This window comes from Nymphalis io, chromosome 29, assembly GCF_905147045.1.
Source record: "Nymphalis io chromosome 29, ilAglIoxx1.1, whole genome shotgun sequence".
In the NCBI taxonomy this organism is placed as follows: Eukaryota; Metazoa; Arthropoda; class Insecta; order Lepidoptera; family Nymphalidae; genus Nymphalis; species Nymphalis io.
In genome coordinates this window covers 5,304,775-5,331,587 of record NC_065916.1, presented here as the reverse complement: position 1 = coordinate 5,331,587, position 26,813 = coordinate 5,304,775, and the positions used below count along the sequence as shown (strand labels likewise).

General features: G+C 34.0%; 3 protein-coding genes across 10 annotated transcripts in view; 1 reads left to right on the top strand and 2 right to left on the bottom strand.

The window, feature by feature from the left end:
- The first annotated feature begins 1,137 nt into the window (after positions 1-1,137).
- Positions 1,138-14,397, top strand: LOC126779456 (zinc finger protein 420-like). Of its 4 annotated transcripts, none has more exons than XM_050503432.1 (11): positions 1,138-1,380; positions 2,487-3,368; positions 3,708-3,837; positions 4,209-4,276; positions 4,671-4,953; positions 5,312-5,562; positions 5,874-5,952; positions 6,449-6,584; positions 6,894-7,061; positions 11,826-12,037; positions 12,358-14,397. In XM_050503432.1, exons 2-11 carry the CDS (start codon positions 2,495-2,497, stop codon positions 12,911-12,913), a joined length of 2,757 nt encoding a protein of 918 aa, XP_050359389.1. In that variant the 5' UTR covers positions 1,138-1,380; positions 2,487-2,494; the 3' UTR covers positions 12,914-14,397. The 4 variants fall into 4 exon arrangements, with proteins under 4 accessions (XP_050359389.1, XP_050359386.1, XP_050359387.1 ...); XM_050503429.1 differs by having other exon boundaries at positions 1,138-1,384; XM_050503430.1 differs by having other exon boundaries at positions 1,138-1,514.
- Positions 14,398-16,178: 1,781 nt separating this feature from the next.
- On the bottom strand, positions 16,179-17,555 carry LOC126779675 (uncharacterized). Its single transcript, XM_050503835.1, has 2 exons — positions 17,428-17,555; positions 16,179-16,577 (listed from the first exon to the last, which is right to left on the bottom strand). The coding sequence occupies exons 1-2, from the start codon at positions 17,458-17,460 to the stop codon at positions 16,200-16,202; spliced, it is 411 nt and encodes a 136-aa protein (XP_050359792.1). The 5' UTR covers positions 17,461-17,555; the 3' UTR covers positions 16,179-16,199.
- A 295-nt stretch (positions 17,556-17,850) lies between these two features.
- Positions 17,851-26,813, bottom strand: part of LOC126779465 (protein hu-li tai shao) — a 77,852-nt gene continuing 68,889 nt past the window's right edge. For all 5 annotated transcript variants that reach the window (XM_050503454.1, XM_050503456.1, XM_050503457.1 and 2 more), the window contains 3 exons: positions 19,923-19,990; positions 19,589-19,731; positions 17,851-19,320 (listed from right to left, as the gene is read on the bottom strand). In XM_050503454.1, coding sequence (XP_050359411.1) covers positions 19,591-19,731; positions 19,923-19,990 — 209 coding nt within the window. In that variant the 3' untranslated portion in view covers positions 17,851-19,320; positions 19,589-19,590. The remainder of the gene's footprint in view (positions 19,321-19,588; positions 19,732-19,922; positions 19,991-26,813) is intronic.

Here is a 26,813-nt window from a genome sequence, read left to right as displayed (position 1 = left end):
TAGAATCTTATTGAGAACGAGTTTTATCAAATTATCGTTTGCACGTTATAGGAATATCGCTTTTATTCTTTAACAAAATTGAATATAATTTTCATTGCAAGTTAAGTTTTATCACAACGCTAAATATTTTTGTTTCAAACACTTGCTGGCATGAATCATAATGCCGTAGCTATACTAGACATTGAATTTGATCGAAATTAAAAAAGTGTCTTTAACTTTTGTAATGAAAAGAAATTAACTTCCTAAAAAAAATACAATTATATAGAAAATAATTGTAAACTAATTCGAACTAACGTTTAAAAAAATAGAAAATATTACAATGTAAATAGAAAAAAACAAATAAAACTGAACTGAAATATATAAATAATAAAAAACAAATGATTATCTTGTATATGTTTTTGAGCTGGGTACATGTGCGTCAGCTCTTGCAGATTATTTTTACAGAATATTTACAGATTACAGGATTCTACTGCAATCCATTTTACCGATACTTTGCTTTGCTTGCTTTACAAAATGTATTTTTTAAAAAAAAAAATTATCAAAAGATAATAATAAATTAAATATGATAATAAATTAAATAATAATAAATTAAAATGGTGACGATAGTATTTTACTAGATTACTACAAAATAGAGTATTTAAGTTTTAAATTTCCCGCTCTTACGTTTTTTTTATTATAATTGTAAGCATTGGTACAACTACATAAAGCCTAATAATATTTTTTTTTTACAATTATTATGAAGATGTAGAATACTGTATGAAAAAAAAACCTCATAATTATTTATTTTTGATTAATGACATAACTGATACATCTTTCCCTTAACTCTTGCAAAACTTTAACAATATCAAAACATTTATTTATTTTAGTATTTTCTAATAGTATAATACTTACAAGCTGTAATTTATATCCCAAATTCGGACATCAAAATTTACGGGCATGGTAACTCTACCATGCCGGTAAATTTTAATGCCCATATACATGGGCTGTCAAGTTTTCAAAAAACCAAAGGTTTTAGATTAATTTTTTTTAATTCTACATATAATTATTATTCTATATCATTAAAAATGTTTTTTGTTAAGATAAGGCAAAATAACATTTCTAAATAGCAACATTAACCTGACTGCCAGTTGCCACAGAAGTCCAGTCACGCGAGGAAAAAAAATGTGAATTTGTAATTCATAATATTCATGAAACCATTGTTTTAACTTAGTAAATAAAATAATAAAATTTCATAAGTAATACTAAAATGAACGATGAAGCAATAGGATGTTTATGAAGTCATGATAAATGACGTTCTTGTGTTAAATATGTGTGTTTTTAATGTCTTGTAATGTGTTATTAAAAAAGTGGTTTTTTTTCGTGGCGACTGTCGTCTGTGTAGTAGGTACACTTTTTTTCCTATTGATTATTTTCCGTCGACGCAGTTGTAAGCTGTCACACTAGTAACTCGATGGAATATTTTATATTTTAGCGTAAATACACGATATTTACTTCAAGTTTTGCCATTTTTTTACGTAAGTGTTATTTATTATTGCTTAAACACATAATTTTTTTAGGTATAGTTATACATTACAATAATAATATTTTGAATATATTCTAGTACTTATTACATTTATTGATATAACTTTTTTGTTTACATTTAATACAAGTATTTAATATGATTAAAATGAACCTTATTAAATTAACTACAACATTTTTAAAGCTTGCATTGATAAATGACCTTTGAAGAAAATACTTTGTTTATTTCCTTATTGCATTATAAATTTTACTGTTTATGTAGTGCTCGAGATTGGAAAAACAATCAAATTTTTTTAATTTGCAAATTAATATCAAGGCAATGAAGTTCTAATTATTCGATTATAATTTTATTCTCACTTATGTATGTTTTTATATCTTTGATACTTTGTATGTTTTATATCTTTTTATATATTTTTGATCCTTGATCTTTAACAAAAGAAATATTAACCATTTTTGTATTGTTGGTGACAAATATTTACAATTCCATGAGTTTTTCACAAAAATTGTAATAGTATTGTGTAATGTTTATGTTACTTTAGATTGTAACAGAGATATTAATGATTGCGATAAAAAAGTGCCATAAATAAAACGCAGGTTATGTTTTGAAAATCTTATGAATAAATAAAAATGAATGTGTATTTCGGTTTATCTGATAGTAATGAAAATTAGATGATGTGAAAGGTCTCAGCAAAGGCCATAAATAAACAAGAATTTGTTTATATATGTTTGTCGTTCAATATTTTTTTTATTTGTCCCTTTTTCTATATGTATGAGGCTGGGATGGGTACCTAGTATATAAATAAATTAATTCTAAGATTTTATAGACAGATAGTCTTTTATTGGAAACCACACATGCACAAGCTAATATGATAATAAAAACTTAAATGAAAGAAATATTATATTATTATTTATAATAATCGAAAAAAAAAATTGTTAATTATTTTTACAAAATGTTATGACAATTTCAGGTTTCAACATGAATGAAAACATGGCACCGGAAGTAGATCCATTGAGCAATTATAGTATAAATCCATTCCACAACTTTGAAGGTTATGAAAATTTACCGTACACTGAAAACATTGGACCTTATCCATATCCCATAAAACTAGAGCAATACCAAAATACATTTAACTATTACAATGCACCGAACACTAGTGAAAACAAGCAGAACCCACCAGAAATAACCAATAATGTGGCTCCGAATAATGATAGCAACAATGAACCGACCGATCCGATCATAAACAACACTTTAACAAATAATGAACACAATACAGACCTTGATATAAAACCAGATATAACAGAAAGCATAAATAAGAGGAGAATTAAAAAGGAAAGAAGCAAATATTTCTCTGAGAAAATAACGGAAAAGGATTTTCCTTTCTATGGTTGCTCCGTCTGTAATATATGTTTTAAATCATTACACGAACTAGACACACATGTAACGATACACAAAGATAGAATAACTAGTTACGATTTGAGAATAAAAAATCAATTAAAAAAAAGGAAATTAAAGAAAGAGATGAGAAAAAATAAAAAGAAACAAAAGAATGTCGTCAAATTGGAAGCAGAGATAGATATTGAAATTAAACCGGAAGACGGGTACATTGGCAGTGAAAAGGCATCGGACTCGATCAACAACACAGAATCAGATAACCAAAGCTCGAAGGAAAATGAGAATGGAGTAATGAATGAGAAGAAAAATGATAATGTACCAATAACAGATTCTAGTACGAGAGAAACAATGAATAAACAGGAAATGCAAGATCTACAAAAAATTTACAAATGTTTTGCATGTCAGAAACAGTTTACGTTGAGTTACTATTTAAAGTTACACGTCAGATCTCATACAGGTATGTATTAAAAAAAACATTGCTTATGGTTAGTTGTGCATCGTATTTATTTCCTTTTCCCGCCTTTGTTCAGGCAAAGGTAACTTGACAGTGAGCCTAGTGACGATTTCGTGAAACTTTCAAAAGCAGCAGTCCATTAACTATTAAAAAAAATTTAGTAAATTAGTTTTCATTGTGCTCACAAGAAGCGTTTCTCTTTTCAATTCAAATTCAAGTTCTTATTAAAACTCGTCAGTGTGATATTTTATACATAAAAAAAAATTTCAAAAAGAATTGAAAAAAGATTTCAAATTTTATTCAGAGCATTTCTGAAAAAGATTATTGTGTTATATTTTCCAGATGAAAAGCCGTATACGTGCGCTGAATGCGGCCAGTCCTTCATCACAGCCAGCAAGCTGGGGCGACACAATAAGAGATTTCATCTCGCGATCCGATATCAGTGTCGGATATGTTATAGATATTTTTCAAGGTAAATATTAGAATAATAAAATCTTGTATATAAATAGGCAAAGACAAAATAGAAACATTCTCTGATTGTCATTTTTTTTTTGTTTGACTACTACTGTCGTGTTTAAGTGTTACCAATAAAAAAAATAGCTTGACAAACAGTTCTTTATATGTAATACAACACTATTAAACTTAACTACTTATATTCACACAACAACATTCAAAACGCAATATTTTCGCGAATCCATAATGAATACCATAGATTATTCAAGAACCCGACCAATGATATCACGACCTTGAATTATCAAAGGTCAAACTAGTTTATTTGCCTTTACTCCTCCTGTGGTTACAATAGGCTTAGTATTTTTTTAATGGTAATTTATTTTGACGCAGATTCGAATTCCTGACCCGCCATTTTGATAAAAAACATCCAGACGATAAATTGGAAGGGGAACCGTATGGTGAGTGGATTTAAAGTTATATTTATTATTTAGACTTAATAACTAGTCCATAGGACTGTTCTGAGGTCCTGGGTTCAAACGCGGTTTGGCAAATTGGGCGAATATAAAAATAATTCCAATATACCTGGAAGTCTGAGGTATGACTGCATACCTCAGAGAGCATGTAGAACCGTTGGATAGTGAGTAATGGTACTGGAATAGGTAATCAGTTAAACGGCAACGATTACGTTTACCTTGTCAGTAGAACTGACCTCCAGGTCTGTATGGACAGACACATACATTATTCATATAATTTTTTTTTATTTGGAATATAAGAATCTAGTTCATAGTGAATATTTCTTATATAACCATAGTAGTTCATTTCCATAAAAACGATGCCATTTTTTTGTTCTAGATTACAACGCCATATTGCCATATTTAAAAGAACTTGAGGAACAGCTACGTGAAAAGTCCGAGAGCGAAAAGTCTAAGCCGAAAACGGAGGATTTGTGGTCGAGCGACTGGCCGAATATGGGGACAAGTGACGATTTGAAGGATGTTAAAGAAGAAGAGAAAGTAGAATTAAGGATCGAGGAAGTGAAGGTCGATATGGATGAAGTTGATGTGAAACAAGAGGCGGAGTTTGAGGAGAAGGGCGAGGATCTAGATGACTTCAGGGACGATTTGAAAGATGAGAAGTGGGTTTTTTTTTTTTTTGAGAAAATTGCATGTCATATAGAATTAGTTGTTGTCCCTTTGTTGTGCTATTTTTATTTTTATAAAACAGGTAGACGAATGGGACACCTGGTGGCTTACCACCAGGTGTCCCATTACCATACCCATGACACTTATGTCACCACCGTCCATAGACATTGGTGTTTTGAGAAATATTAACCATTCTTTACATCCCCAATGCGCCACTAACCTTGGAAACTCAGATGTCCTTATGCCCGTAGTTACACTGGCTGGCAACCGGATCACAATGCTACTGCTTGATGGTAGCGGGTGGGACCCACTCAAAACGATTTATTAATCGACGCGTATCCGCTCCCTCAGCGAGTCCGACTCGGACTACTTCCCGTCGGACACGTGCGCCGCCCCCCCGCGCTCGCCGCCCCCGCCGCCCCCCCGCGACCGCCTGCAGTGCGGCGAGTGCGGCAAGCGCGTGAGCAGCGCGTCCTACCTGCGCGTGCACGCGCGCACGCACAGCGGGGAGCGCCCCTACAAGTGCTACGTGTGCGGCGCCGGCTTCATCACGTCCAGCAAGATGCACCGACACGTGCTCACCCACCCGCAGTGCTGGGACGGTGAGTTAGGCTGTGGCGGGCAGACGGAGACGTTTTCGCTTTTATAATACTGGTGTAGTTATAATTGCCTCGTTAGCCTAGTGGCTAGATATGAGGACGCAGAATTCGGGGTCCTGGGTTTCAAACTCTAGGTTGGGACGATAAAAAGTTATTGGGTTTTTGTAGTACAAAAAAAAATAATTATAAAATATTGTACAGTTATCGACCAATATTTGCATAAATCAAATCAAACCACTTACCGTCATTACGATGTGTGTGAACGGTGAACACTTGCCAATAATTGACAAGATAAAAACACAAAACCTTTCCAGATGATGAAGTCAAGACAGAAAATTTAGACATCAAGATGGAACCGTTGAAAGATGGCGACGTCGTTGACGATAAAAAGAAGTGAGTCGTTTTATTTTAATACAAGTAGACGTAAATAAGCCATGTATTTATTACATAAGCACTAACAATATACATATTACATGATACATATAACTGATATGTATTATATGGAATTCAGTGCACTATTTTGATAATGGCATGATATATATATATGATAAGTATATAACTGTAGTGACCCGTGAATCTTAAATGAAGGGTCGAGTTCATGTGCTATTTTAATTGAGATTGGAGATATAAGTGGAAATCATAAAATGTTCGGTCATTGTACATGAAAAACATTTTTAAATTAAATTTGTCTGATAATAACATAATATTGAAACAAAGGTACTGAAAAGGTGCTGAATCCTGGTCATATTTTAGTGTTAGCCAGTGTAATTATAGACAAACCATCTTACACAACATCTTAGCATATGTAGTGTATTGATATTTTAATATTTATTATAGTGTTAAATAGTCTATGGGTAAAGTTTTCATTGAAAAAAAAATCATTCAACAGATTAAAAATGAAGAAAGCCCTCGCGAAGTTCTCGAAGAAGCCAAGGAGTTCGGATAAGAAGAAAAAGCTCTATCAGAAGCGACCACACGCTTGCGAGTTCTGTCAAAAGAGATTTCTACACCTGGAGACGCTGCAGGTGAGTGACGTTTATGTATAGCTATGTTTTCAGGTGGTAGGGCTTCGTGTAAGTCTGTAGGTACGACCCACTCATATTTACAAACGGTGATACATGGTACTGTCGTGTTCCGGTTTGAAGGGTGAGTAAGCCAGTGTGAACAGGCACACGGGACATAACACCTTAGTTCCCAAGGTTGGTGGCGCATTGGCGATGTAAGCGATGATTAACATTTCTCACAGTGCCAATGTATATGGATTGTGGTGATCCCCTATCATCAGGCTGCCCTAAATAGATCCTGCCACCAGTAAAATCATCCATAACTTCCAGGTACATAAAAAATCCCACGAAGGCGAGTCGATAGTGTACAAATGCACGTTCTGCCTCGATGAGCAGCAGGACGAGGCGACGTTGAAGGCGCACGAGGCGACGCACGACGGACCGAAGCCCTATCTGTGCACGATATGCGGGAAGGGATACAAGAAACGCGAGACGATGGTGAGTAGAGAGAGAGACAGAAGGAGATAATTAATTTTCATTCATTTGAACCAGCTCAAAAGGAGGGTTAACAAAACACTGGGATATTTTTTTTTTCCTTTATTGAATTAAACCGGAGGTTTTGTCACACAGTGACCACGTCACCTCAATCGTTCCTACCGAATTAATTACGTCGTTTGAAATAACAACACTATTTTATAAATTTTCCTGGCCTCTTCAGAAGTTGGTGAGGCCAGTATACTCTTGAATACTGGCCTTACCAACTCCACATTATTCAAATTATATCCCGGGTGTTGCATAAAAAATGCTCTTTCATCTTCAATCTACACACATTCCACTCATACATGATAGGTATCCTCCACTCGGTTGCATTCTGTGCGCACTGGCGACTCAAGTTTCTTCATCAGGAAACCGATTCTGTTCAATGGAATGTGTCCAAATCGGAGCCTATGTGCTGTGACATTATCTTGTCGGCAACCCCCCCCCCCCCCTCCAAAAAAGGGACCTTGGTACCATATTCCTTTACTTAAGGGTCTTTCGTCAAAATACTGTTTCCATTCCTTCCAACATACATCCTTCAGCGAACCTAGTATTTCTGAAAAATATGGTACACAGTCAATCTCTATTCCTTCCGTAGTTGCGTTTCGAGCTAAGGCGTCAACTTTTTCATTCCCTGGAATGCCGGCATCCACTGCAGTATGACTTTTCTATTTTGTGCAATCATTTCATACATAGATTGCATGACAGAATAGGCTACCGGAAATCCTCGACCAGGCACCGAGCCACATGTTGTATTGCGCTTTTCGAGTCCGACAATATAACTAGTATCTTGGCACGGAATGTAAGCAACATTCGACAAAGCTTCTGCTATAGCAATTAGTCGCACGCATTATTGAGATATTTGGCGAAATTTTGAAGGAAACCTGACTGGTTCTGGATGTCATAGAAAGCAAACACCTGATTGATCTTTGGAACCGTCCGTAAAGATTTTATAAAATTAGTCATAGCCATCTAGTATGAAATGATTACACATATTGCCTAATAAACTATGGCTATAATTACATTTTGCTTTATCCAAGAAATCAATGTTTGATTGAATAACCGTATCAAGATTCATATTACTCACCCAAGTTACTATAAACATTGTTATTTTTTGGGAAACTTGATGTAATTCTAAGAGAAGGGGCTTCTTTTTATGCATCCAATATGTATTATTGATTCGATTTTCTAAAGTATCTAATAAATTACATATATCTTTATTACTTAACGATTTACATTTTAATAAATAATTTCCTGCTAAAAAAGCCGAGATGGCCTAGTGGTTAGAACGCGTGAATCTTAACCGAAGATCGTGGATTCAAACCCGGGCAAGCACCACTGAATTTTCATGTGCTTAATTTGTGATTATAATTCATCTCGTGCTTGACGGTGAAGGAAAACATCGTGAGGAAACCTGCATGTGTTTAATTTCAATGAAATTATGCCACATGTGTATTCCACCAACCCGCATTGGAGCAGCGTCGTCGAATAAGCTCCAAAACCTTCTCCTCAAAAAAGGGAGAGGAGGCCTTAGCCCAGCAGTGGGACATTAACAGGCTGTTACTGTTTTTTAGGCTAAATATTTTCTTGGAATACTTAAAGGCGGTAAGCTTAATTCGCTTTCCATAACGTGAATAGCTGTAGTCCTAATAAAACCGCCTATAATTCGCATACATCGGTTCTGTATCACATCAAGCTTGTTCAAAAGAGTCTTACTACATGAATCGTAAAGAAAACTACCATAATGTAACCTACTTCTTATAATAGATAATAATAATAATAATAATATCCTGGGACATTTTTCACACACGGCCATCTGATCCCAAATTAAGCTTGTACAAAGCTTGTGCTATGGAAACCAGACAACTGATATACTACATATACTACTTTTCTTTTGTAAATACATACTTATATAGATAATTACACCCACACTCAAGACAAATAGACATGTTCATGCACACAAATGTCTGTCCTGGGTGGGAATCGAACCCACAACCTTCGGCGTGAAAGGCAAGTCTACCAACCACGCCAACCGGCCCGTCAAATAGATAAATACAAACTGCTCAAATGAAACGGGTGTAAACTTAAGTGCAATATCTGTCGATACAAAGGTGATGTCAGGTGACGACTGTTGCAATACCCCATGAACTAATGTTATACGACTTGGTGTGCCGTTATTTAATGATACAAAAGAACAATCTAGAAGAGCATCAAAAATTTGAGAACCTCTTAATTTTTTTGGACCAATTAGTGTGGTGACCGTTAAAATCGCCCATTGTGATAGTTTTTTTTGAAAACAATGAAAACAGGGTTTGCCAATTTTGTAACCAAGTATGAGCTGAAATAGGACAATAGACAGATATAATATTTTCAATCATATCGCAGATTAATATTTTTATATGTAATAACTCAATATCATTATCTTCGTTTAAACCGATGTTTATTATGCTACCAATATGAGCTTGGATAATTTTACGCAGTAGGATAGCAACACCTCCATAACTATAACTATGAACTCGCCGATAAATATTATAATTAGAAATTTTTAAAAAACTTTTTTTTTCGAGGTTTCGCTCAGAGTAGCAATATGGATCTTATTTTGCTATGAAAATTTTCAAAAGCTATTAACTTAGGTCTTAAGCTTTGCGCGTTCCATTGTGCAATTTTAATATTAATCAATGAATTAAATTTTACTAAAAGATTAAAATAAGGTCTTCAATAACGGCGATTCATTTAAATTTTCAAAAACAACTTACCATTCTAAACATAGTTTAATTACTTGTGCAACTTTTTCTTTGACGCTTATACCCCTTTTAAAAATAATAGCTCGCTAAAAGCTACCTCACGTTCTGGAACCATCTGGAATTTTACGTCTACTTTTTTTTTGTTCTCTTGGTTAACAAAATTATTTAAGCTTTGCTCAGAATCTGAAGAAAGATTGGAAGACCACCAACAATCCTCCATAATATTTTGACTCGATTCATTCTTTCTCGATTTCTTCTCTTTCTGGTCTTTCTTCTCCTTCTTCTCTTTCTGATCTTAAAAATTCGGACACTTTAACGCATTTAAATTATTTTGTCGTGCAATTTTCGTGTGATCCACCGCATTTTGGACAAATATATATTTGGAAGAACAATATCGAGATGTATGACCCAACTTTCAAAACCGAGAGCATGAAGGACATTATTTTGTGTATAATTAAGGAATATTTTGAACATGTCGGTATGATATAGTCGGTCCTTTTATGACTACATAGACGTGTGCTGGAATAACTGTTCCTTTAAACGCTAATCTTGCAACATCACAGGGAATCCATTTCCCGTTGACATCACGTTTTTGAAGACGTTTAGCACCTATAACACTTGCTTCTAAACACGTTATACTTTTCAAAATATCTTCATCGCCAAGGTCCAAATCAACTGCTTTTATGACTCAATATGACACATTAACATCCATAGCTCTTTGAACGCGCCAATCCATGTCATTAAATCTTTTAAAGAATAATATTTTGCTTGCTACCATTTCATCTTTAGCTGTAACTCTTGTCTTATAAGGACTTAAATATTTAATCTTATTTATCCCAATTATTCCTTCTTCTTTAAATAATCTGGCTAAAGCAAATTGCTTATGAATTTTGTGTTTACAAAAAATATAAATGTCTACTTCTTGTACCTTGAAACGTTTCTTTTCTTTTAGACTACAAACACGAAACCTTGTGTTTCATTCTCCAGTTCTTCTTCGGGCTGTCTCTCACTTCTCTGTCTTTCATTTTGTAAATTATCCTTCTCTAAATTTAATACTTGTATTTTGCAAGTTTAAATCTTCTAACTTATCACACGTATTAATCTGTTTATCAACCAATATTTCTTTTTAGGACTCGTACAATAAAAACTTGCCTCAGGACTTTTTTGATTTAATTCAAAATCACTCATTTTTACTGGTTCAGTAAAAATGAGTGACCGCCATCAACTCTGCAAGTAAAACTGATTAGGACCGGTCGGGTCGCACAATAGGCGTCCGCCGGGCCGTTGTTTTGTTTTGTTTTCTTTTATTTCGCGCAGGTAATTAGTTAATGACACGACCGTCTCACTCAATTACCTCTAACTGACTCCCAGTGGGATATTTACAATGTGTTGTTTTTTTTTTAAATAAAATCGCCATGTATAAACCATAGTGAGAAAGCTTTCCTATTAGTTACTCTATGGACGGAAATTAATACTATATATCGCTGCTTCGTTTCAAGGCCAAGTGAGCCAGTGTAATTACAGGCATATGTTATAATATCTTATAATATTATAGTTCTCCATCTGTGTGTCCTTAAATATTTTCGTTCGTGTGGGATTTACGTTCCATCGGATTGTGAGAGTGAGGGAATAGAGAGTGCACCTGTGTTTGCGCACACATATTTGTACTGTTTTATGTTCTGCGCAGCTGCCTTAACCGAAACACGTCACGAGTTTACTTGGTGATAGTTCTTTGGCCAAGCCCATCTGGGTAGGTACCACCCACTCATCATATAATTTACCACCAAACAGCAATACTTGTTATTGTTGTGTTCCGGTTTGAAGGGTGAGTGAGCCAGTGTGAACAGGCACAAGGGACATAACATCTTAGTTCCCAAGGTCGGCCCATGTCGAGGCGCTAGTGATTTTTAATTTCAGGCCACCCATTTGCCAGTCTGCCTACCTATTTTATCATCATCATAATTTATAATTTTCGCCGCAGATATACCACAGGAAGAACCACAAGCCCGAGAAGGAGTACATCTGCGACATCTGCACGAAGAGCTTCAACGCGCAGTGCAAACTGCAGCGACACATCGTCAGCCACCGCGCCGACAGATTCGTGCTGCGGTACGAGTGCCCCGTGTGCGCGCACATGTTCAACACCAAGTACCACGTGCAGATGCATCTCGCCACACACCAGAAGGAGGGACTGTGAGTTGCATTCCATCTGTTATTAGAGAGACGAGGTCGCGGACTGGTGATAATCCACAGACGTGTTGTCTGTGCCTTGTAATTTTTAATTACGTTATTAAAAAAAAAGTTGTCTTTTTCTTTATAAGTGAACCGCTCACACGCGCGGTGTTTTTAGAAACCACACGAGGTCTAATCTTTTTGCATATATATTTGGTTGTAGTATATAATATACACAGCCCAACAAAATGGATATTTATCGCTGTAGAATTGTCTCGTGTCAATTGTTTTTATACCTTTATCACTTCCAATATATTTTATAATTATCTTTAAAAATTCAGAATCCAAGAGGAGAATCGCAATGAGATCCTGGCGATGGTGTTACAAAACGCGCGTAAGATACCGAAAACGCCGGACGCGCCCTCCGCCCTCACCGACATCGTGCCGGCCGACGAGAGGAGTCGTGTCTGCAACATATGCGGGGAGATATTCCAGCACTTCTATTACCTGGAGGAGCATCTAAAGAGTCACGGCTCAAAAATAGCTGTAGAAGACAATGAAAAGGCTAAAGAAAAAAAACACATATGTAAAATATGCAATAAAGGCTTTAAGCTACATTATTATTTGAAATTACATAGTTTTACTCATACTAAAGAGAAGCCGTTCATTTGCCAGCAGTGCGGAAAGGGCTTCATTACCAAAGGTAAGTTGAAAAGACATTTGGAGACACACACCGGCTTGAAAAAATACCAGTGTCATATTTGTTATAAGTTCTTCACACGGCCCAGTTATCTAAGGATTCATGTTAGGACTATACACGGTACACAGGATTATAATTTTAGACTAGAAAAACAGTATGGGTTGTCTGCTGTACCCCTCATGGGGCACTCCGCTTGAATTGAGTCGAGCCACTTTTAATATAAGTGTACCTTAACTGTAATTTTATATGGAGTGATAATTTTTTACCTGTCAAACGTTTAGGCAACTAATGTCAATTTTTTTTTTTAATTATATTATTGACAAGAATTCAATGTTGAGACCAAAATTTAAATATATTAATAAAAAAACAGGTTTATATAAAGAATTGTATGAAGTGGTATTTTTATGTATTTTATAATGAATATGGGTACCTTGATGCGGGTATGTTGTTTAGTTTGTACGGTTTTAGTTTTCTATATATGGGTGTAGCTGGGATACTGGGGGGCACACACAGGGGAGCACAGTAACCGTTATAAAGCACTTCTTAACTTGCAACTTGTGATTATTATTTAATTTAGTGTTTTATAGTTTTATTTAATTGTAAATCTTTTATGGATTTTTATATAACCCTTCCCAGCTGCACCCATGGCTACTGTTTTTAGCCTACACAAAAAAAAAATTGCAATTTTAAAGATATACATAAAATGTTTCAAATGTTTTCAACATTTCTGCTTGTATATTCTTTTTTTTAAATTGGTTGTTTATAAGTAATTTTTAAATATATAAATAAAATACTTTGGTACTATTGGTTGTTTATAATATTTTTCAAATTGATTCATCGCATTCATCACAATGGTGTTGGTTAATATTGTACTTATTTTAGTTATTAAATAAGCTGGCAACAATAACTTGTAAGATTTTGTGATGGTTTGTTTAAAATTATTAAAAGTAATATTAAAAACGGTTCCGGTTTTATACAAACGTTTTTAAATATTGTTAAAATTAGGAGATTTAATCTGTCAAACAGATAATTGCTTTTATTACTATGTATAATGAAATTAAGTATTATTTTAACTGTGTAGGAAAGACGGTGCGTTTTTTTTTAATTATGTATATTTTTCAAAATGTAAATATTAAACAATATTAAGTTTTTGTATTGTTTGTAATTAAATGTTTTGTACAGTGGTCCAAATGTCAAATGTAAGATTTTTATCCCATCCAATATGATTAAGGTTTGTGTTTTAATGTTTTCGAAATGTCAGTGAAAACTGTTGACGTCTGAAATGGCGGGATTTTTTAAAACAAGATGGCGTCTTTTAATTTCAATGTATTTCAATTAGGTACAGATTTTTTATTACTTTTTTAATTTCAATAACAAAAATGTTGACGTCTAAATTGGCGGCAAAATCTTTATTACGAATTGGCGTCATTTTAATTTTATGTATTGCAATTCTTTTATCACTTTCCTCAGAATTCATTCTAATGTTATAAAATGCACGGTTTTTAAAACGATCTCAACGAATGGAAAGATAGTTGCTTAAAATTGCACGTTACTTAGAATAAGTTGTACATTCAAGTTTTTGATCGGCTGCGCTGAGGCGGTTGTGTTGTAGCAATAATTTTTCACAAAAAAACGTGGTGTTGTAAATTTTTTCTCACTTTTAAAGGTTGTTAATTTTGTATAAAGAAAAAATTATATTAATAAATAAATTAAGTTTTGTATGATTGTTTTATTTACCAGTTTTTGTAAGCATGTACTGGTACTGCAGTACTGGTGGTAGGGCTTTGTGCAAGATCGTCTGGGTACGTACCACCCATTCTTTAGATATTCTACCGCAAAACAGCAGGTTTCGGTATAGTTGTGTTCAGGTTTAAAGGGTGAGTGAGCCAGCGCATTAGCAAAGTAAGCGATGGTTAACATTTCGTACAATGCCAATGTCTATGGGCGTTGGTGACCACTTATCATCGAGTGGGCCTGATGGTAAGTGGTAACCAATAACTTGTCCGCCTTCCTATTCTTTAAAAAAGCTAGTAATCGTCAATCGATGTAGGTAGTCCTAAATAGTTTCAAAGGAAATGCCCTTTATTTCTTAGCCATACAAGTGTACACTGCCGACTCGATGCAGTTCTTAATAAATTTGACATTTTATTTTATTTTATAGGAAGCCAACACAATGTTCAATATTTATATATATCTGTCCCGAAAAATCGCAACTCCAAATAAAAAAAAAGACTTACTATCATGAAACTACACAAATAACATCATGCAATTACACAAATTCAGCTTCGCTCACTTCAACTTAACATTTTTAAACATATCGACAAATATACATATATAATAATAATGTTAGTACAATATATATATAAAACAAACCGGAGGACGAAAATAAATTCCTGCGTTGGAAATTCTTGGCTACGTCAATCTGTATCAATGTCCGATATTTTAATGATTAACCGCCCGACTTTATATCAATTGTCGTACTCCCGTAGTGTATCGAAAAATAAATACCTACAATAAAGAGGAATGTGCAATACTTTACTTTTTCGAGGTCGATATTTTTTTTTACAATTAATAGGCCAGCGTTTGACCTTTGACTTGCCTGATGTTAAGCATCGACACGGTCTAAGATGTAGCACGCTTGCCTATAAGAAACCTGTTTACTCTGGATTTGAAGACACCAACATTGTACCTATCGGGAAATACGGACTCAGGCAAAGCATTCCATAGTTTCGCAGTGCGAATGATGAATGTATACTCAAAGCGCTTCGTACGTAGGCGGGGAATTTCCACTGTGTACCTATGGCGCTTTGGTAACGATATTTCGTTATAATAATGATATTTGCATTTGCGAGCATAGGTAAGTATCACATACCTAAACACTTATCTTACGAAATTATAAGCCAGTAAAACAAAAATGTGTAAATATTTGAACGGTTTATTAAAATTTACTAAAACGTTCCAAAGACAAACTGAAGTTTTGTCAACAAGCATGACGTCACAACGCCCGAATGCGTGGTGATCTGCACGACGCAAATTACTGTGTGTGTGAAGTTTTTTATATTTTCTTTTATTAATCTTCTCTGCAGCAGAACTTCCACCGTAGCCTGTTTGTATACTAGGTTTGTATACCTATTAATCTTTAATAGCTGTTATTATAAATAAATGTATTGTGTATAATATGTATGTTATTTTATTGTATGTAAAAGTATTATACTGGAATGTGGATTCAAAAATAAGAGAAGCGAGCTCGAACTATTTATATTTATAATATTAACGATAAAGCTTTCGCTTCTGTTGTCGATAAAAGCTTGGCTTGTTTCGGGAAAAATATAATGTAATAATTGTGGAGGACGGTTTAAATTGACAATTACAATAAAACGAACAAAAACATCTTTTCTTTTCTTTTTTCGTTGTGAGTGTGCAATAAAGTTGTTTAATAATAATAATAATAATAATAATAAAAACAATTATAAATACTTTAATTTAGCGTAGACTACTACAAAAACATTGAATAATTCGTCTCAACAACAGAACACAATCATTGGCGATTGAGAGTAACAAATCGCTCATTTCACCGAGGACATCGCACACCCTACTCTTAGGGTTCCCTTGAATGGTTTTGAAGGCTTCCTTGAAAAACTCAAGGACGGTGCCGCAACAGCTAGAACAATCTCTACTGAGGGATTGTTTAAAGTCCTCGAAGGAATGATCAGGTATGGGAGGAGATTTCTTGCACCTTAAGCCGTCTTCTTTACTGCCGCAAGTTTTAGATTTCACGTAGCGACACGTGCTACATGTCCCGTTTGCATTCTCATTTACTTCTTTTTTATCATCTACTTCTTTATTTTTTCGTCTAAATATCTGAAAATATAAAAATAATGTCCTGAATTTCAGCGATCAATCACAATAACATGTGTAGGATATATTATACGGCCTTACATATAAACGTAGTGTAGTGTAAGTAAAACAGTAAACAGTAACAGCCTGTAAATGTCCCACTGCTGGGCTAAGGCCTCCTCCTCTCCCTTTTTGAGGAGAAGGTTTTTGGAGCTTTTTCCACCACGCTGCTCCAATGCGGGTTGGTGGAATATACATATGGCAGAATTTCAGTGAAATTTGACACATGCAGGTTTCCTCACGATTTCCTTCACCGTCAAATAGGAGATGAATTATAATCATAAATTAAGCACATGAAAATTCAGTGGTGCTTGCCCGGGCTTGAACCTACGATCATCGGTTAAGATTCATGCATTCTTAACACTAGACCATCTCGGCTTTTTGTGTAGTGTAGTATAATTTCTCTTTTTCTATCATCATTGATTTGACACTAAAGACAGCATTGTATTAACATAAACCAATCACCGCTAAGCATTATTTATTACTAAGGCTCTTAGTATTACACTATTGTGATGCACTTTCGATCTAATATCGATAGTACGTCAAACCGAAGCAAATTACTATACGTGCTTTCCGAGGCACGAGTGTCGCAGTCAACTACTGCAAAAAAAAGCTAATACCTCTTATTAGTCCAATCTGTTATTAAGCCCAAGGCTTTACGCAAGCATCTACCTGGGTAAATTCCACTCACCAGGTGGCTTAATTGCTAATCAGCATACTTATTTTAAATGAAAAAAAAAGTATCATTTCACTAGGCCATGTAACTAAGGCGTGCTGAAATGTATGTAAAAAATGTTTATTACGTAGCCATTACCTTAACTTTCCAAACATTGGCCGCAACCTCCATATTGTCTATTCATATTATAATTTATTAATAAAAATCATTTTAACAGTTAAATTTTCACACGATAATTTTCTTGATAAATCTGTCGTTAATATGTTCTTTTAATTGTCAACAGAATCAAAAAATAAACGTCAGATTATATTTTAGTATTGAGTTTTCAATTACTGATTTTATAAATATTTTTTTATAAAAAAAAACAATAACAATTTCTTTATTTAAAAGTAAAAAAACGGGTTAAAATAAAACACGAAAGTCCATAATAAACTTTCAAACAGCATATATTGTAGAAATAAAAAAATACATGTTACAAATAAACTCTTTTAAGCTAAAAACTTAAAACTAAACCAGATAATCTGGCAACATTGTGACGGAGGTGAAAAAAAAGTCCCAAAGTTAAAACTAATAATTTATTTCATTACAAATACACAAAAAGTTGCATAGAATGCCGGTGTCATAATTTCAAAGATTACAAATACATTCTTAAAAATTATCTTTTTAATACAGAATGCTTGGAACAGACAAAGGTCGCAAATATCGCGGTCGTTCGAAACATTCTATTTAACGTATCAATAAAAAAATCAACTTGTCATTTTAACAACTCTAGACACTCTCTAGGTAATGTCAAATTGATAAGGCCCTAAATAAAAAAAATAAAATAAAAAATAGTATTAAAAATAAAATTTCATTAAAACTGGGCCTTATTTCTATAATAAATGTGTATTTTTACCGTCTTATTAATAAAAAAAATGTATTTATTTTATTTTCTCTACCGTTTTATTACCTGTGACATTAATATAGAATTTTGTTCTGTCAATATTATTAATAAGACGGTATTGGGTGTATTCATAATGGCGGTTTGCAAAAAGGCGGAATATTCAATTAATATGGCAGGAATGAGGTATCTTTGTGTAAGTTTGCGAGAAAATTTGCATAAGGTTGTTTTGCCGCCATACGTTGAATACACCGCGGTTACGTCCCATCAATTTCGAAAGAAAAAAAAATAATTTAAAAAATCTACAAACGTAGGCTAGCCGATAAATTCTTAAAGTTTACATCGATAGTGCTATATATTATATTTCATTTTTAATAATATTTACCGAACACAAAGCCGCCATGTTGTTATCTGTGCTCAAAGTTTTGGCGGGCTTTTCGTGTAAGCGGTTATTTTAATTTAATTATATTATAAAAGCACGAATGGCGCGGGTCTTTGCCCTAACATGGAAAGCATTACATGCCATTATAAAAAATACAATTATATGTATAGAATGCACCAAACACCGTCCGTGTGTTTTGAGCGAAAATGTTGCCAGTTAAAAATACTATCATAAGAATAACTTGAGCACTCAATATTCTAGTATTTATTAAAAACTTTTTAATCGTTAATAATGTTTTAAATTCATTGAATCCTAGGAAATAGTTGCCATATTTGAATAATAATTTTAATATCGTAACGAATTATTATATGCAACATTTCCGTTCAAAACTCGCGAACAAGTCGGAAAAATATAAAAACAAAATTTAAAAAATATCAACGTTTCATAAGACGTCTGGCAAGTCATAAGAAAAAGAGCATTACATTTAAAATTTACCTTCGAATAAATAATAATTTGTCTGAATCTACAGCCTAACACTAAATGCTCAGAGCTGAGTGTTGGCTCAGCCGAGCGATGCTCAAGCGAGGCATCGAGCGCCATCTATCCGTGACGTGGCAACATTTAACGACAGGTGGGTTACACACGAACATTTTCAACGTATTTTTACAGAAACTTTTTAATAAAAAGCGGTAATCATTGCGATAAATTTGGAACCCTTAAATTACAATTATTTTGAAAGCATGATGGCAGTGTTGTTTCTGAGTTTTATCTGTGAACAAGAAAAAAAAAAAAAAACATTATGACAACTTTAATTTGATTAGCCCGTGTCACTCCGGCTTCCACAAGGATAGAATCCATTGCTGCGTGAAAAAAAAGAACAAACAAACATTTTGACATACAAACATTTTGTACATTTGTAATTAAAATAATATATAAACATTAATTATTTTCGGCTTATATACATATCTTTGTTACATTTATATATTATATTTAAGAACTTATTGAATTAATATGAACCCTGAGCCGTCTGTAGTTACCTCTAGGCGGGCTGGGGCGTGCTGGACTTGTCCTTCTTCTTCTCCTTCTTCTTCTTGAGGAAGGAGGGCGTCCGGAGACCCTTTTTCTTCTTTTTATCCTTCTTGGGAGACTCCTCCGTCGATACCTCCTTGGACGGTGAGCCCTGGTTAATGATATAGCAAGATTTATACAACCGACAAACTGCATAAAAAGTCAACTATATTACCCACGGCTGGGCAAACAATACCTCCTTTTGAGAATTCAGAATCTTCAGCTAATCTGGTCCTAGCTCCTAGGACAAGGTTTCAACTTGTGAGGGTAGATTAGTGTTGCTATTATTAAAAACAAAATTACCTCTTTACTGCTGTGGGAGAAAGTGCTCTGATGGGCGTCGGAGTGGTCACCGTTGACAGTATGTTCGCCTGGAACGCAAATAAAATGTATTAATATTTAAATTATTTATTAACATTACAACTACTATATCCAAATGATATCTATATAAGCAGCGACATAGAAACATTTATAATCAGCTATCACCCAAGTTATTTATTAGTCATTAATAAGAAATTCTATTCCAACCATAGACAAATAAACAACAATAACCTTGAATTGACGCGATATCATTGGTCGAGAGATTAATCTATGATTACGAGGTCTTGAATAAAACCAATTGTCTTCATGAATAGAAAAAATGGCGAATAAGTGAGATAGTTTTGTATTATAGATAAATATATTTTATTCAAGAAAATAATCAAGAACTGTTTGTACTGCATAACACGACCTGCGCTTGAACTCTTTCCGGTCGTGTCGGATTGCCGTCCCATCGGATTATGAGAGTTAGGGAATAGAGAGTGCACCCGTGTTTGCGCACACACTTTTGCACTATAATATCTCCTGCGTAGTTGGCTAAACTCTCTTGAGATTGGCCACCGTGGCCGAAATCGGTCTGAAGGACATTATTATTATTATTATTTGTATTTAATGGAAACAAACAGTGCGTTGTAAATTTCATAAATATCAAATATTAACAAATTTTCCAATGATTGAAAACACAAAATAATATAATATTGCAATATAAGGATAGCTTACATAAATGATAACATACATTACATAACAATCATTTACATTTTCTCTATATGCTATATATATAAAATAACACTATAATAAAATGTACATATATAACAAACACAATATGCAAAGCAAACAAAACTCACCCGTAACAGTTATCAGCGCAAGGCTTCTTTTCCGAAACCGACCAAAAGCTGAACATGCAGTATGACAAAATGATTGCGACCGAAATCGATCTTTATGCCCATAACAATAAGACTAGCATTGCCGTGCTATAAAAGCGAATTGATACACATATACAAAAAAAAAAAAATATAAGTGTCCCTGCGGTTCATACGTTGAAAACGATTTGTGCGGTAGTTAAGTAAGTAACAAAATCCCATAGCCTAATCCCATAGTCTAAGGGCGTTTGGTGACCACTTACCATCAGGTGGCCCATATGCTCGTCCACCTTCCTATTCTATAAAAAAAAAAAAAAGCTGGGCTAAAGTTATTGGATGTACCTATAGCTGTCAGGATGCCTGTTCATCGCCGAGCACAAAACAAATACAATAAACTCAAGTACTCGGATTTGAAACAGTTCTATATACGATCCACGTATAATATAGGTAGGCGGATGGGCAAATGGGCCACCCGATGGTAAGTGGTCACCAACGCCCATAGACATTGGCATTGCAAGAAATGTTAACCGTTGCTTACATCGCCAATGCGCCACTAATCTTGGGAACTAAGATGTTATGTCCCTTGTGCCTGTAATTACACTGGCTCACTCACCCTTCAAACCAGAACACAACAATACCAAGTACTGCTATTTTGCGGTAGAATATCTGATGAGTGGGTGGTACCTAACCAGACGAGCTTGCACAAAGCCCTACCACCAGTATATTTATGCCATCCATATTATCTCGGCCCTTGAAGTTACCTAGATAATACGAATGATATTATAAGATTCTGCTCCATGTATCCAACGCAATAGAGCATGTTGGAATAAGCTCCAAACCTTCTTAAGATGAACCATTAGCCCAGCAGTAGGACATTTACGAGCTTTAACTTTAGTGCAAATTAAACTCATCGCGTGAAAATTTTGGACAACTTTTTTCCAAATTCTTGGACCAGGACATGAATTATCCTGACCTTACTGATCAGTATGAAAGAAATTTTCAAAGACTTGTATACTGATCGTATTTTTCATATTATATTAAAATTTAAATATTTAGCACTTTTAACAAGAAACCAATACACACACACACAATTCAAATGATTCCAACAAAACATTTATAATCTGTGCAAAAAATAAATACATAATAGACAATAATTTAAACTAAATTACATTTTTTTTAAATATACAAGGCAAATAAATCAGAAAACATTTACAAATGGAAAGCATAACATTCGAAAATCAAACAAAGTATTTAAAATATCTTTTAATTTATTATTTATAATTGCAACACAAGCAAGCGTGCGAAACACAAAACAAGAACATTAAATGAATATATTTCGACTTTTTATTACACAGGCAACACGAGCAGTTTAATTAAGTAAATAAAACGCGATAAATATATAACTGAGTTTTTATAAAAACAGACAATGAATTGTGATTATAATAATGAATGGTTAGGTTAGGTTGGGTTAGAATATTATAAAGCTGGTTTGCATAAGCCCAATACAAATATTTCACGTTGTATTTACTGTAAAAAATACATTTGTATAAGCACAGGCTGAACTCTGCCCACATCAGTGCTGTGGAAGTAAGCTGAATATGAAAATATCAATACATAAATTTCATCAGTGTTGCCATCCACCACGCTCAAAAAAAATTAATTTATATTACATATTTCATGCAATATATTATAAAAATATATATTATTTCATGCAATATATTATTTTTATAATAAAACTTGTTAATTACTTTTTAAATTGGCTCTTATCGACACCCTCCTATCCATAATAACTTGTGCTTCAGTTTAAAGAACTGTGTTTAATTCTTTAGTTAAATTATCATATTAAGAAGCATCAAGTATTTAGGGAAGGGGTGGGGGGGTGTTTCCCGTAATCACTGCTCCCATAACATGATGTTAAAACGAGATATATTAGTAATTAAACCTTATTATTAAGAGAGATGAGATTTTTGACCAAATACCATATTCAAGAAACGAACCGTTTGCTTACGGATAGTTGAATTGTTTACGAGGCGTAACTCAGAAGCTGCCATTGGCTTGTTATTTACGAATCGCATAGTAAGGTATATATATGAAATATATATATTTCAATTCAACTATTGGTTAGTAAAACTAATCGTTTTTGAAATATAGTTACCGGTCTTTAATAAACCATATCTCAATTAAATAATAATAATAATGAAAAGATATAAAAAGTATTAACATTAAAAACTTTAAAGTACATTTTAAAACAGACGTGAAATCAATACTTACGAAAAATAAACAAAAAATAATAAAATGAAAACAATATTACATACAAACCAACAAACATACCACCGTGCTATTTATAACGTAGCTTTTTCTCTCAATTACGAAATGACTATAATTTTAGAGGAATCACAATGCACACAAAGAAAGGAGATTCTGCGCATGAGTCGAATATATGGTAACACGCAATTTATTGTAACAAAAAATCCCTCTCAACCTACCTACCTATACTCGTAATATATATTTAACTGAGATCTAAGCTTTGTGATAGTTTAAATTTAGATATAATTCTATAATACAACGAATGTTCGTATGGCGGCCATGTTGAATGTAACTTTTTATTCACTCCAGTTTTGTATTTAAGCGATTCTTTACGTTCGCTTATTTCTAATCTAGAAATGAGTTTAGAATCACAAGTACTATAATCAGAAGATGATTCTGTCATTAATGTTTCGTCTGCGGTTTCTCGATTAATCTTATCGATTATATTAAAATCGATATCATTATTAAGTTTTTTATCGTGTTCATCAAAATCGATTACTAGAAAGCTAGGCGTCTGATTATCTGCAAACTTTGGTAGCCTTGTATAACGTCTCTCGCTTTGTATTGTATCGTCGAAGGAGACCCAATATTTTATACCTCCTTTATGAGCTGTTTGCGACATCGTGAGAACATTTGTCCTTTTTACGAATGGTGATCCTAAAATTGCGTCGTCTTTATCATATAAGAGGCTTAGATCAGCTGTGAACGAGTCCGTCACGTGTTTGATAGGTGATTCGGTGCATGCGTCGAAAACATCTCGATGAGGAGATGATGACCTGCAAAAGTCGTCAATAACGAACGCAATATTCATCTCTTCTCTTTCCAGCGTATACGTTTCATTAAAAGATTTTCTGCTTTCGATAAATTCGTTTATCCTAAACGATCTTTCTAGAAGTCTTTTTAAAATTTCTGTTGCAATCTCGTTAGTATCAGCAATAGCTTCGTTGGATTTCGATTCGTTCAACTCTATACACATTTCGTAATACGTGAGCGAAGTATCTCGACTGTCTATGAATGCAATATTCTGATCATTACTTGTGTTATCACTGTTTAAACTTAAATTAAGCATGACGCTTTTACAATCAGTCCCTGTATTATTGTTATTCTCAACATCACAAATATCATTATCGAATCCTTTCGTGGGATGTGTCTGTACATCTTTTTCGTGTTTTCCTGTATCTTCAAAGTCTTTACGTAAATAATTATTAAAGTACAACCATTCCATTGAAGTTGTGTACATAATATCTTCAAAATCAACAACGGTCACCACTTTCTTACTAGCGTTTGTCATGTGATGTCTCTCTTTACCTCTACAAATATGAAATGCTGTATCGAATATAAAGTATATTATAGCTTCAACTACTCTACTGGACTGATTGATATCTAAATCACTTGTTACAGTTAACGTGGACTCGCTAAAAATGACATTCGATTCGATCTTCTTTACAATATGTGCGATTGAAAAACTTTCGGTAATATTATTCACTTCGTCTTTAAATTTCAAATTTTCAGAACTAGATTGTAAACAAGCCAGTTGAAAGGATTCGAATTCTAAAATTTTTAGGTCGATTTTGTTCAAAATAGTTGAAATAATATCTGCTATTGCTTCGTACTTCTCGAATTCAGCCGTTGAATCTAAACTTACTCTATTCCCGCTGGATGCACTTAAAGAACTGAATCGATCTGTTTGCGAACACCTTATGAAGGGCTTATCAATATCTCCATTTCTACAAATCTCTTTATCTTCTTCTGTACTTAATTTTCTTTTTGAATTTGGAACGAAACCCTCATGCTCATATATCGTTTCAATTAGCTTTTCACGAACAACTAAATTTTCTGTCGAACAATCCACTCTCTTATCAATTTTATCTTGACATGAATCCTCATATGAACTCTTGGATTCTTCTAAAATTGGTTCTAGAATATTCGATTTCATCAAATCCATTCGTTTTTGAGGCGATTTCGTCGGACTCACGTCTTTCTTAGTATAATCGTCGCAGTACAGGTCAATGGGTACCGAATAGTCTCGTATATCTTTACCTACCAGGTCTTTGACTGGACTCTCGTAATCAACATCCGCAAAGTCCATGTCATCTGTAAAACTGTGATACTCGCCGTCGGCTGAATCTAAGGTTATATTTAGTTGATCGTTTTGATCGACAACGGTTGCATATTTCGCTGTAAACAGGTTTTCTTCTTTTACATCACAATCATCATTGATTTCGAGTTTCTTTTCATCATTAATATCAATTTCATTGTAATTGTTTTCTATATACGTATCATCTCTTTCTTCAACTTTGTTATCAGATGAAAATATATTACCGACGTCACTCAGATAATCGTCTTCATTAAACTCTTGACTTTCGACGAATTCGGTTCGTTTATCTACTTTATAAACAGGTACAACTGTTTCTTCAACTTTAACAACATTGAACTCAACTTCATCTATACATTTTTGCGATATGTTATCGGCTGAGAAATATGCAGAACCGTATTTATTTTTTGTTTCAGCTTTTATCTCTCTCGTGTAAGAACAAACGATAGTACCGCAAGAATTACACCTGGGCACGTGATAGTGGATTGGTTCAGGATCTTTTATGTACGAATTAATAAAACCGTTCTGAGATCTGGTTCTGTATAAACTACCTATGTCCCTTTTCCTCTGCCTTGGGAGGGAACGCGTGCGCAAAGGATAGTCGATTTTACACTGATCCCACTCTATAGACGTTACAGAATATAAACTGGACCGACTACTGATATTACCTGCATTATACAAAACTATTTCATTAGCTGCAACTAATTTCGAATTAAGGCTGATTTTGCACTTTGGATGTTTTATTGGTTCGTATGTTTGTTTGACATTAGCGAAATTGGGATTTCTCGGGTATCGGTGAAGGGAACGCTTGTACGATGACAAAACTTCAACGTTAGCTTCTTTTACCTTTGTACCTGTTAGCGGAGAATTAGTTAGCCAATGTTAGTGATATTAGGAGAATATATAAAATGTAAAATGATTTTTAGACCACATTTTAACAAAGACAAATGAAGATGAGATCCGAAACTGAAATTCTTCTATAAGCTAAACAACGTACTTAACGATCAATGATGTTGACAATGGCAAGCCTGATGACGTAACGTCACAACGAGACGCAAACGTCTACATGAAACCCAACGTAATGAAATGAACCTTACCTACTAAGCCATAAAGATTAAAATACCAAAGCTAGCGACGACAATACATTTCCATACAAACAAATATCGCATTCAATCACTCTTACATCCATATTATTTATCACTCAAAGTTTACAAACAACTAGTTATTATTCTCTTTATGATAAATCTGTTATTTATTGAACGATTATTCATTAATGATGATATCGGTCGTGGCGGTCTTACTCCACGGAAACTTCTCAATTACATAGAGTATTCTATCATCCTCGAGTCCGATGGGACGGAAATCAGACACGGACACCGGAAAGAAACCAGTCATCAGACCAGTATGCTTTCCGATTCTTTAATACTAGTCTATTACTGAATAAATCTTAACAGATTACTTGGCCGGGCCGGGATTCGAACCCTGTGCCGTATGTTCTGCAATTAAACTAACAGTCATGTATGAATTATACAGACACAACCCAACATTAGTCGTAAATACATTGCTAAGATTTCTGCCTTGATTATACTTGATAAAATCCACATTTTGATGACA

Bases quoted from the DNA above. Each gene is read 5' to 3' on its own strand.
- LOC126779675 (XM_050503835.1), bottom strand. From the start codon at position 17,460: ATGGAGGTTGCGGCCAATGTTTGGAAAGTTAAG. The intron at 16,578-17,427 runs GTAATGGCTACG...TTATATTTTCAG, and splicing joins CCAATGTTTGGAAAGTTAAG to ATATTTAGACGAAAAAATAA.
- LOC126779456 (XM_050503429.1), top strand. From the start codon at position 1,321: ATGTCTTGTAATGTGTTATTAAAAAAGTGGTTTTTTTTCGTGGCGACT. The intron at 4,954-5,311 runs GTGGGTTTTTTT...CCGCTCCCTCAG, and splicing joins GACGATTTGAAAGATGAGAA to CGAGTCCGACTCGGACTACT. The intron at 6,585-6,893 runs GTGAGTGACGTT...CATAACTTCCAG, and splicing joins TACACCTGGAGACGCTGCAG to GTACATAAAAAATCCCACGA.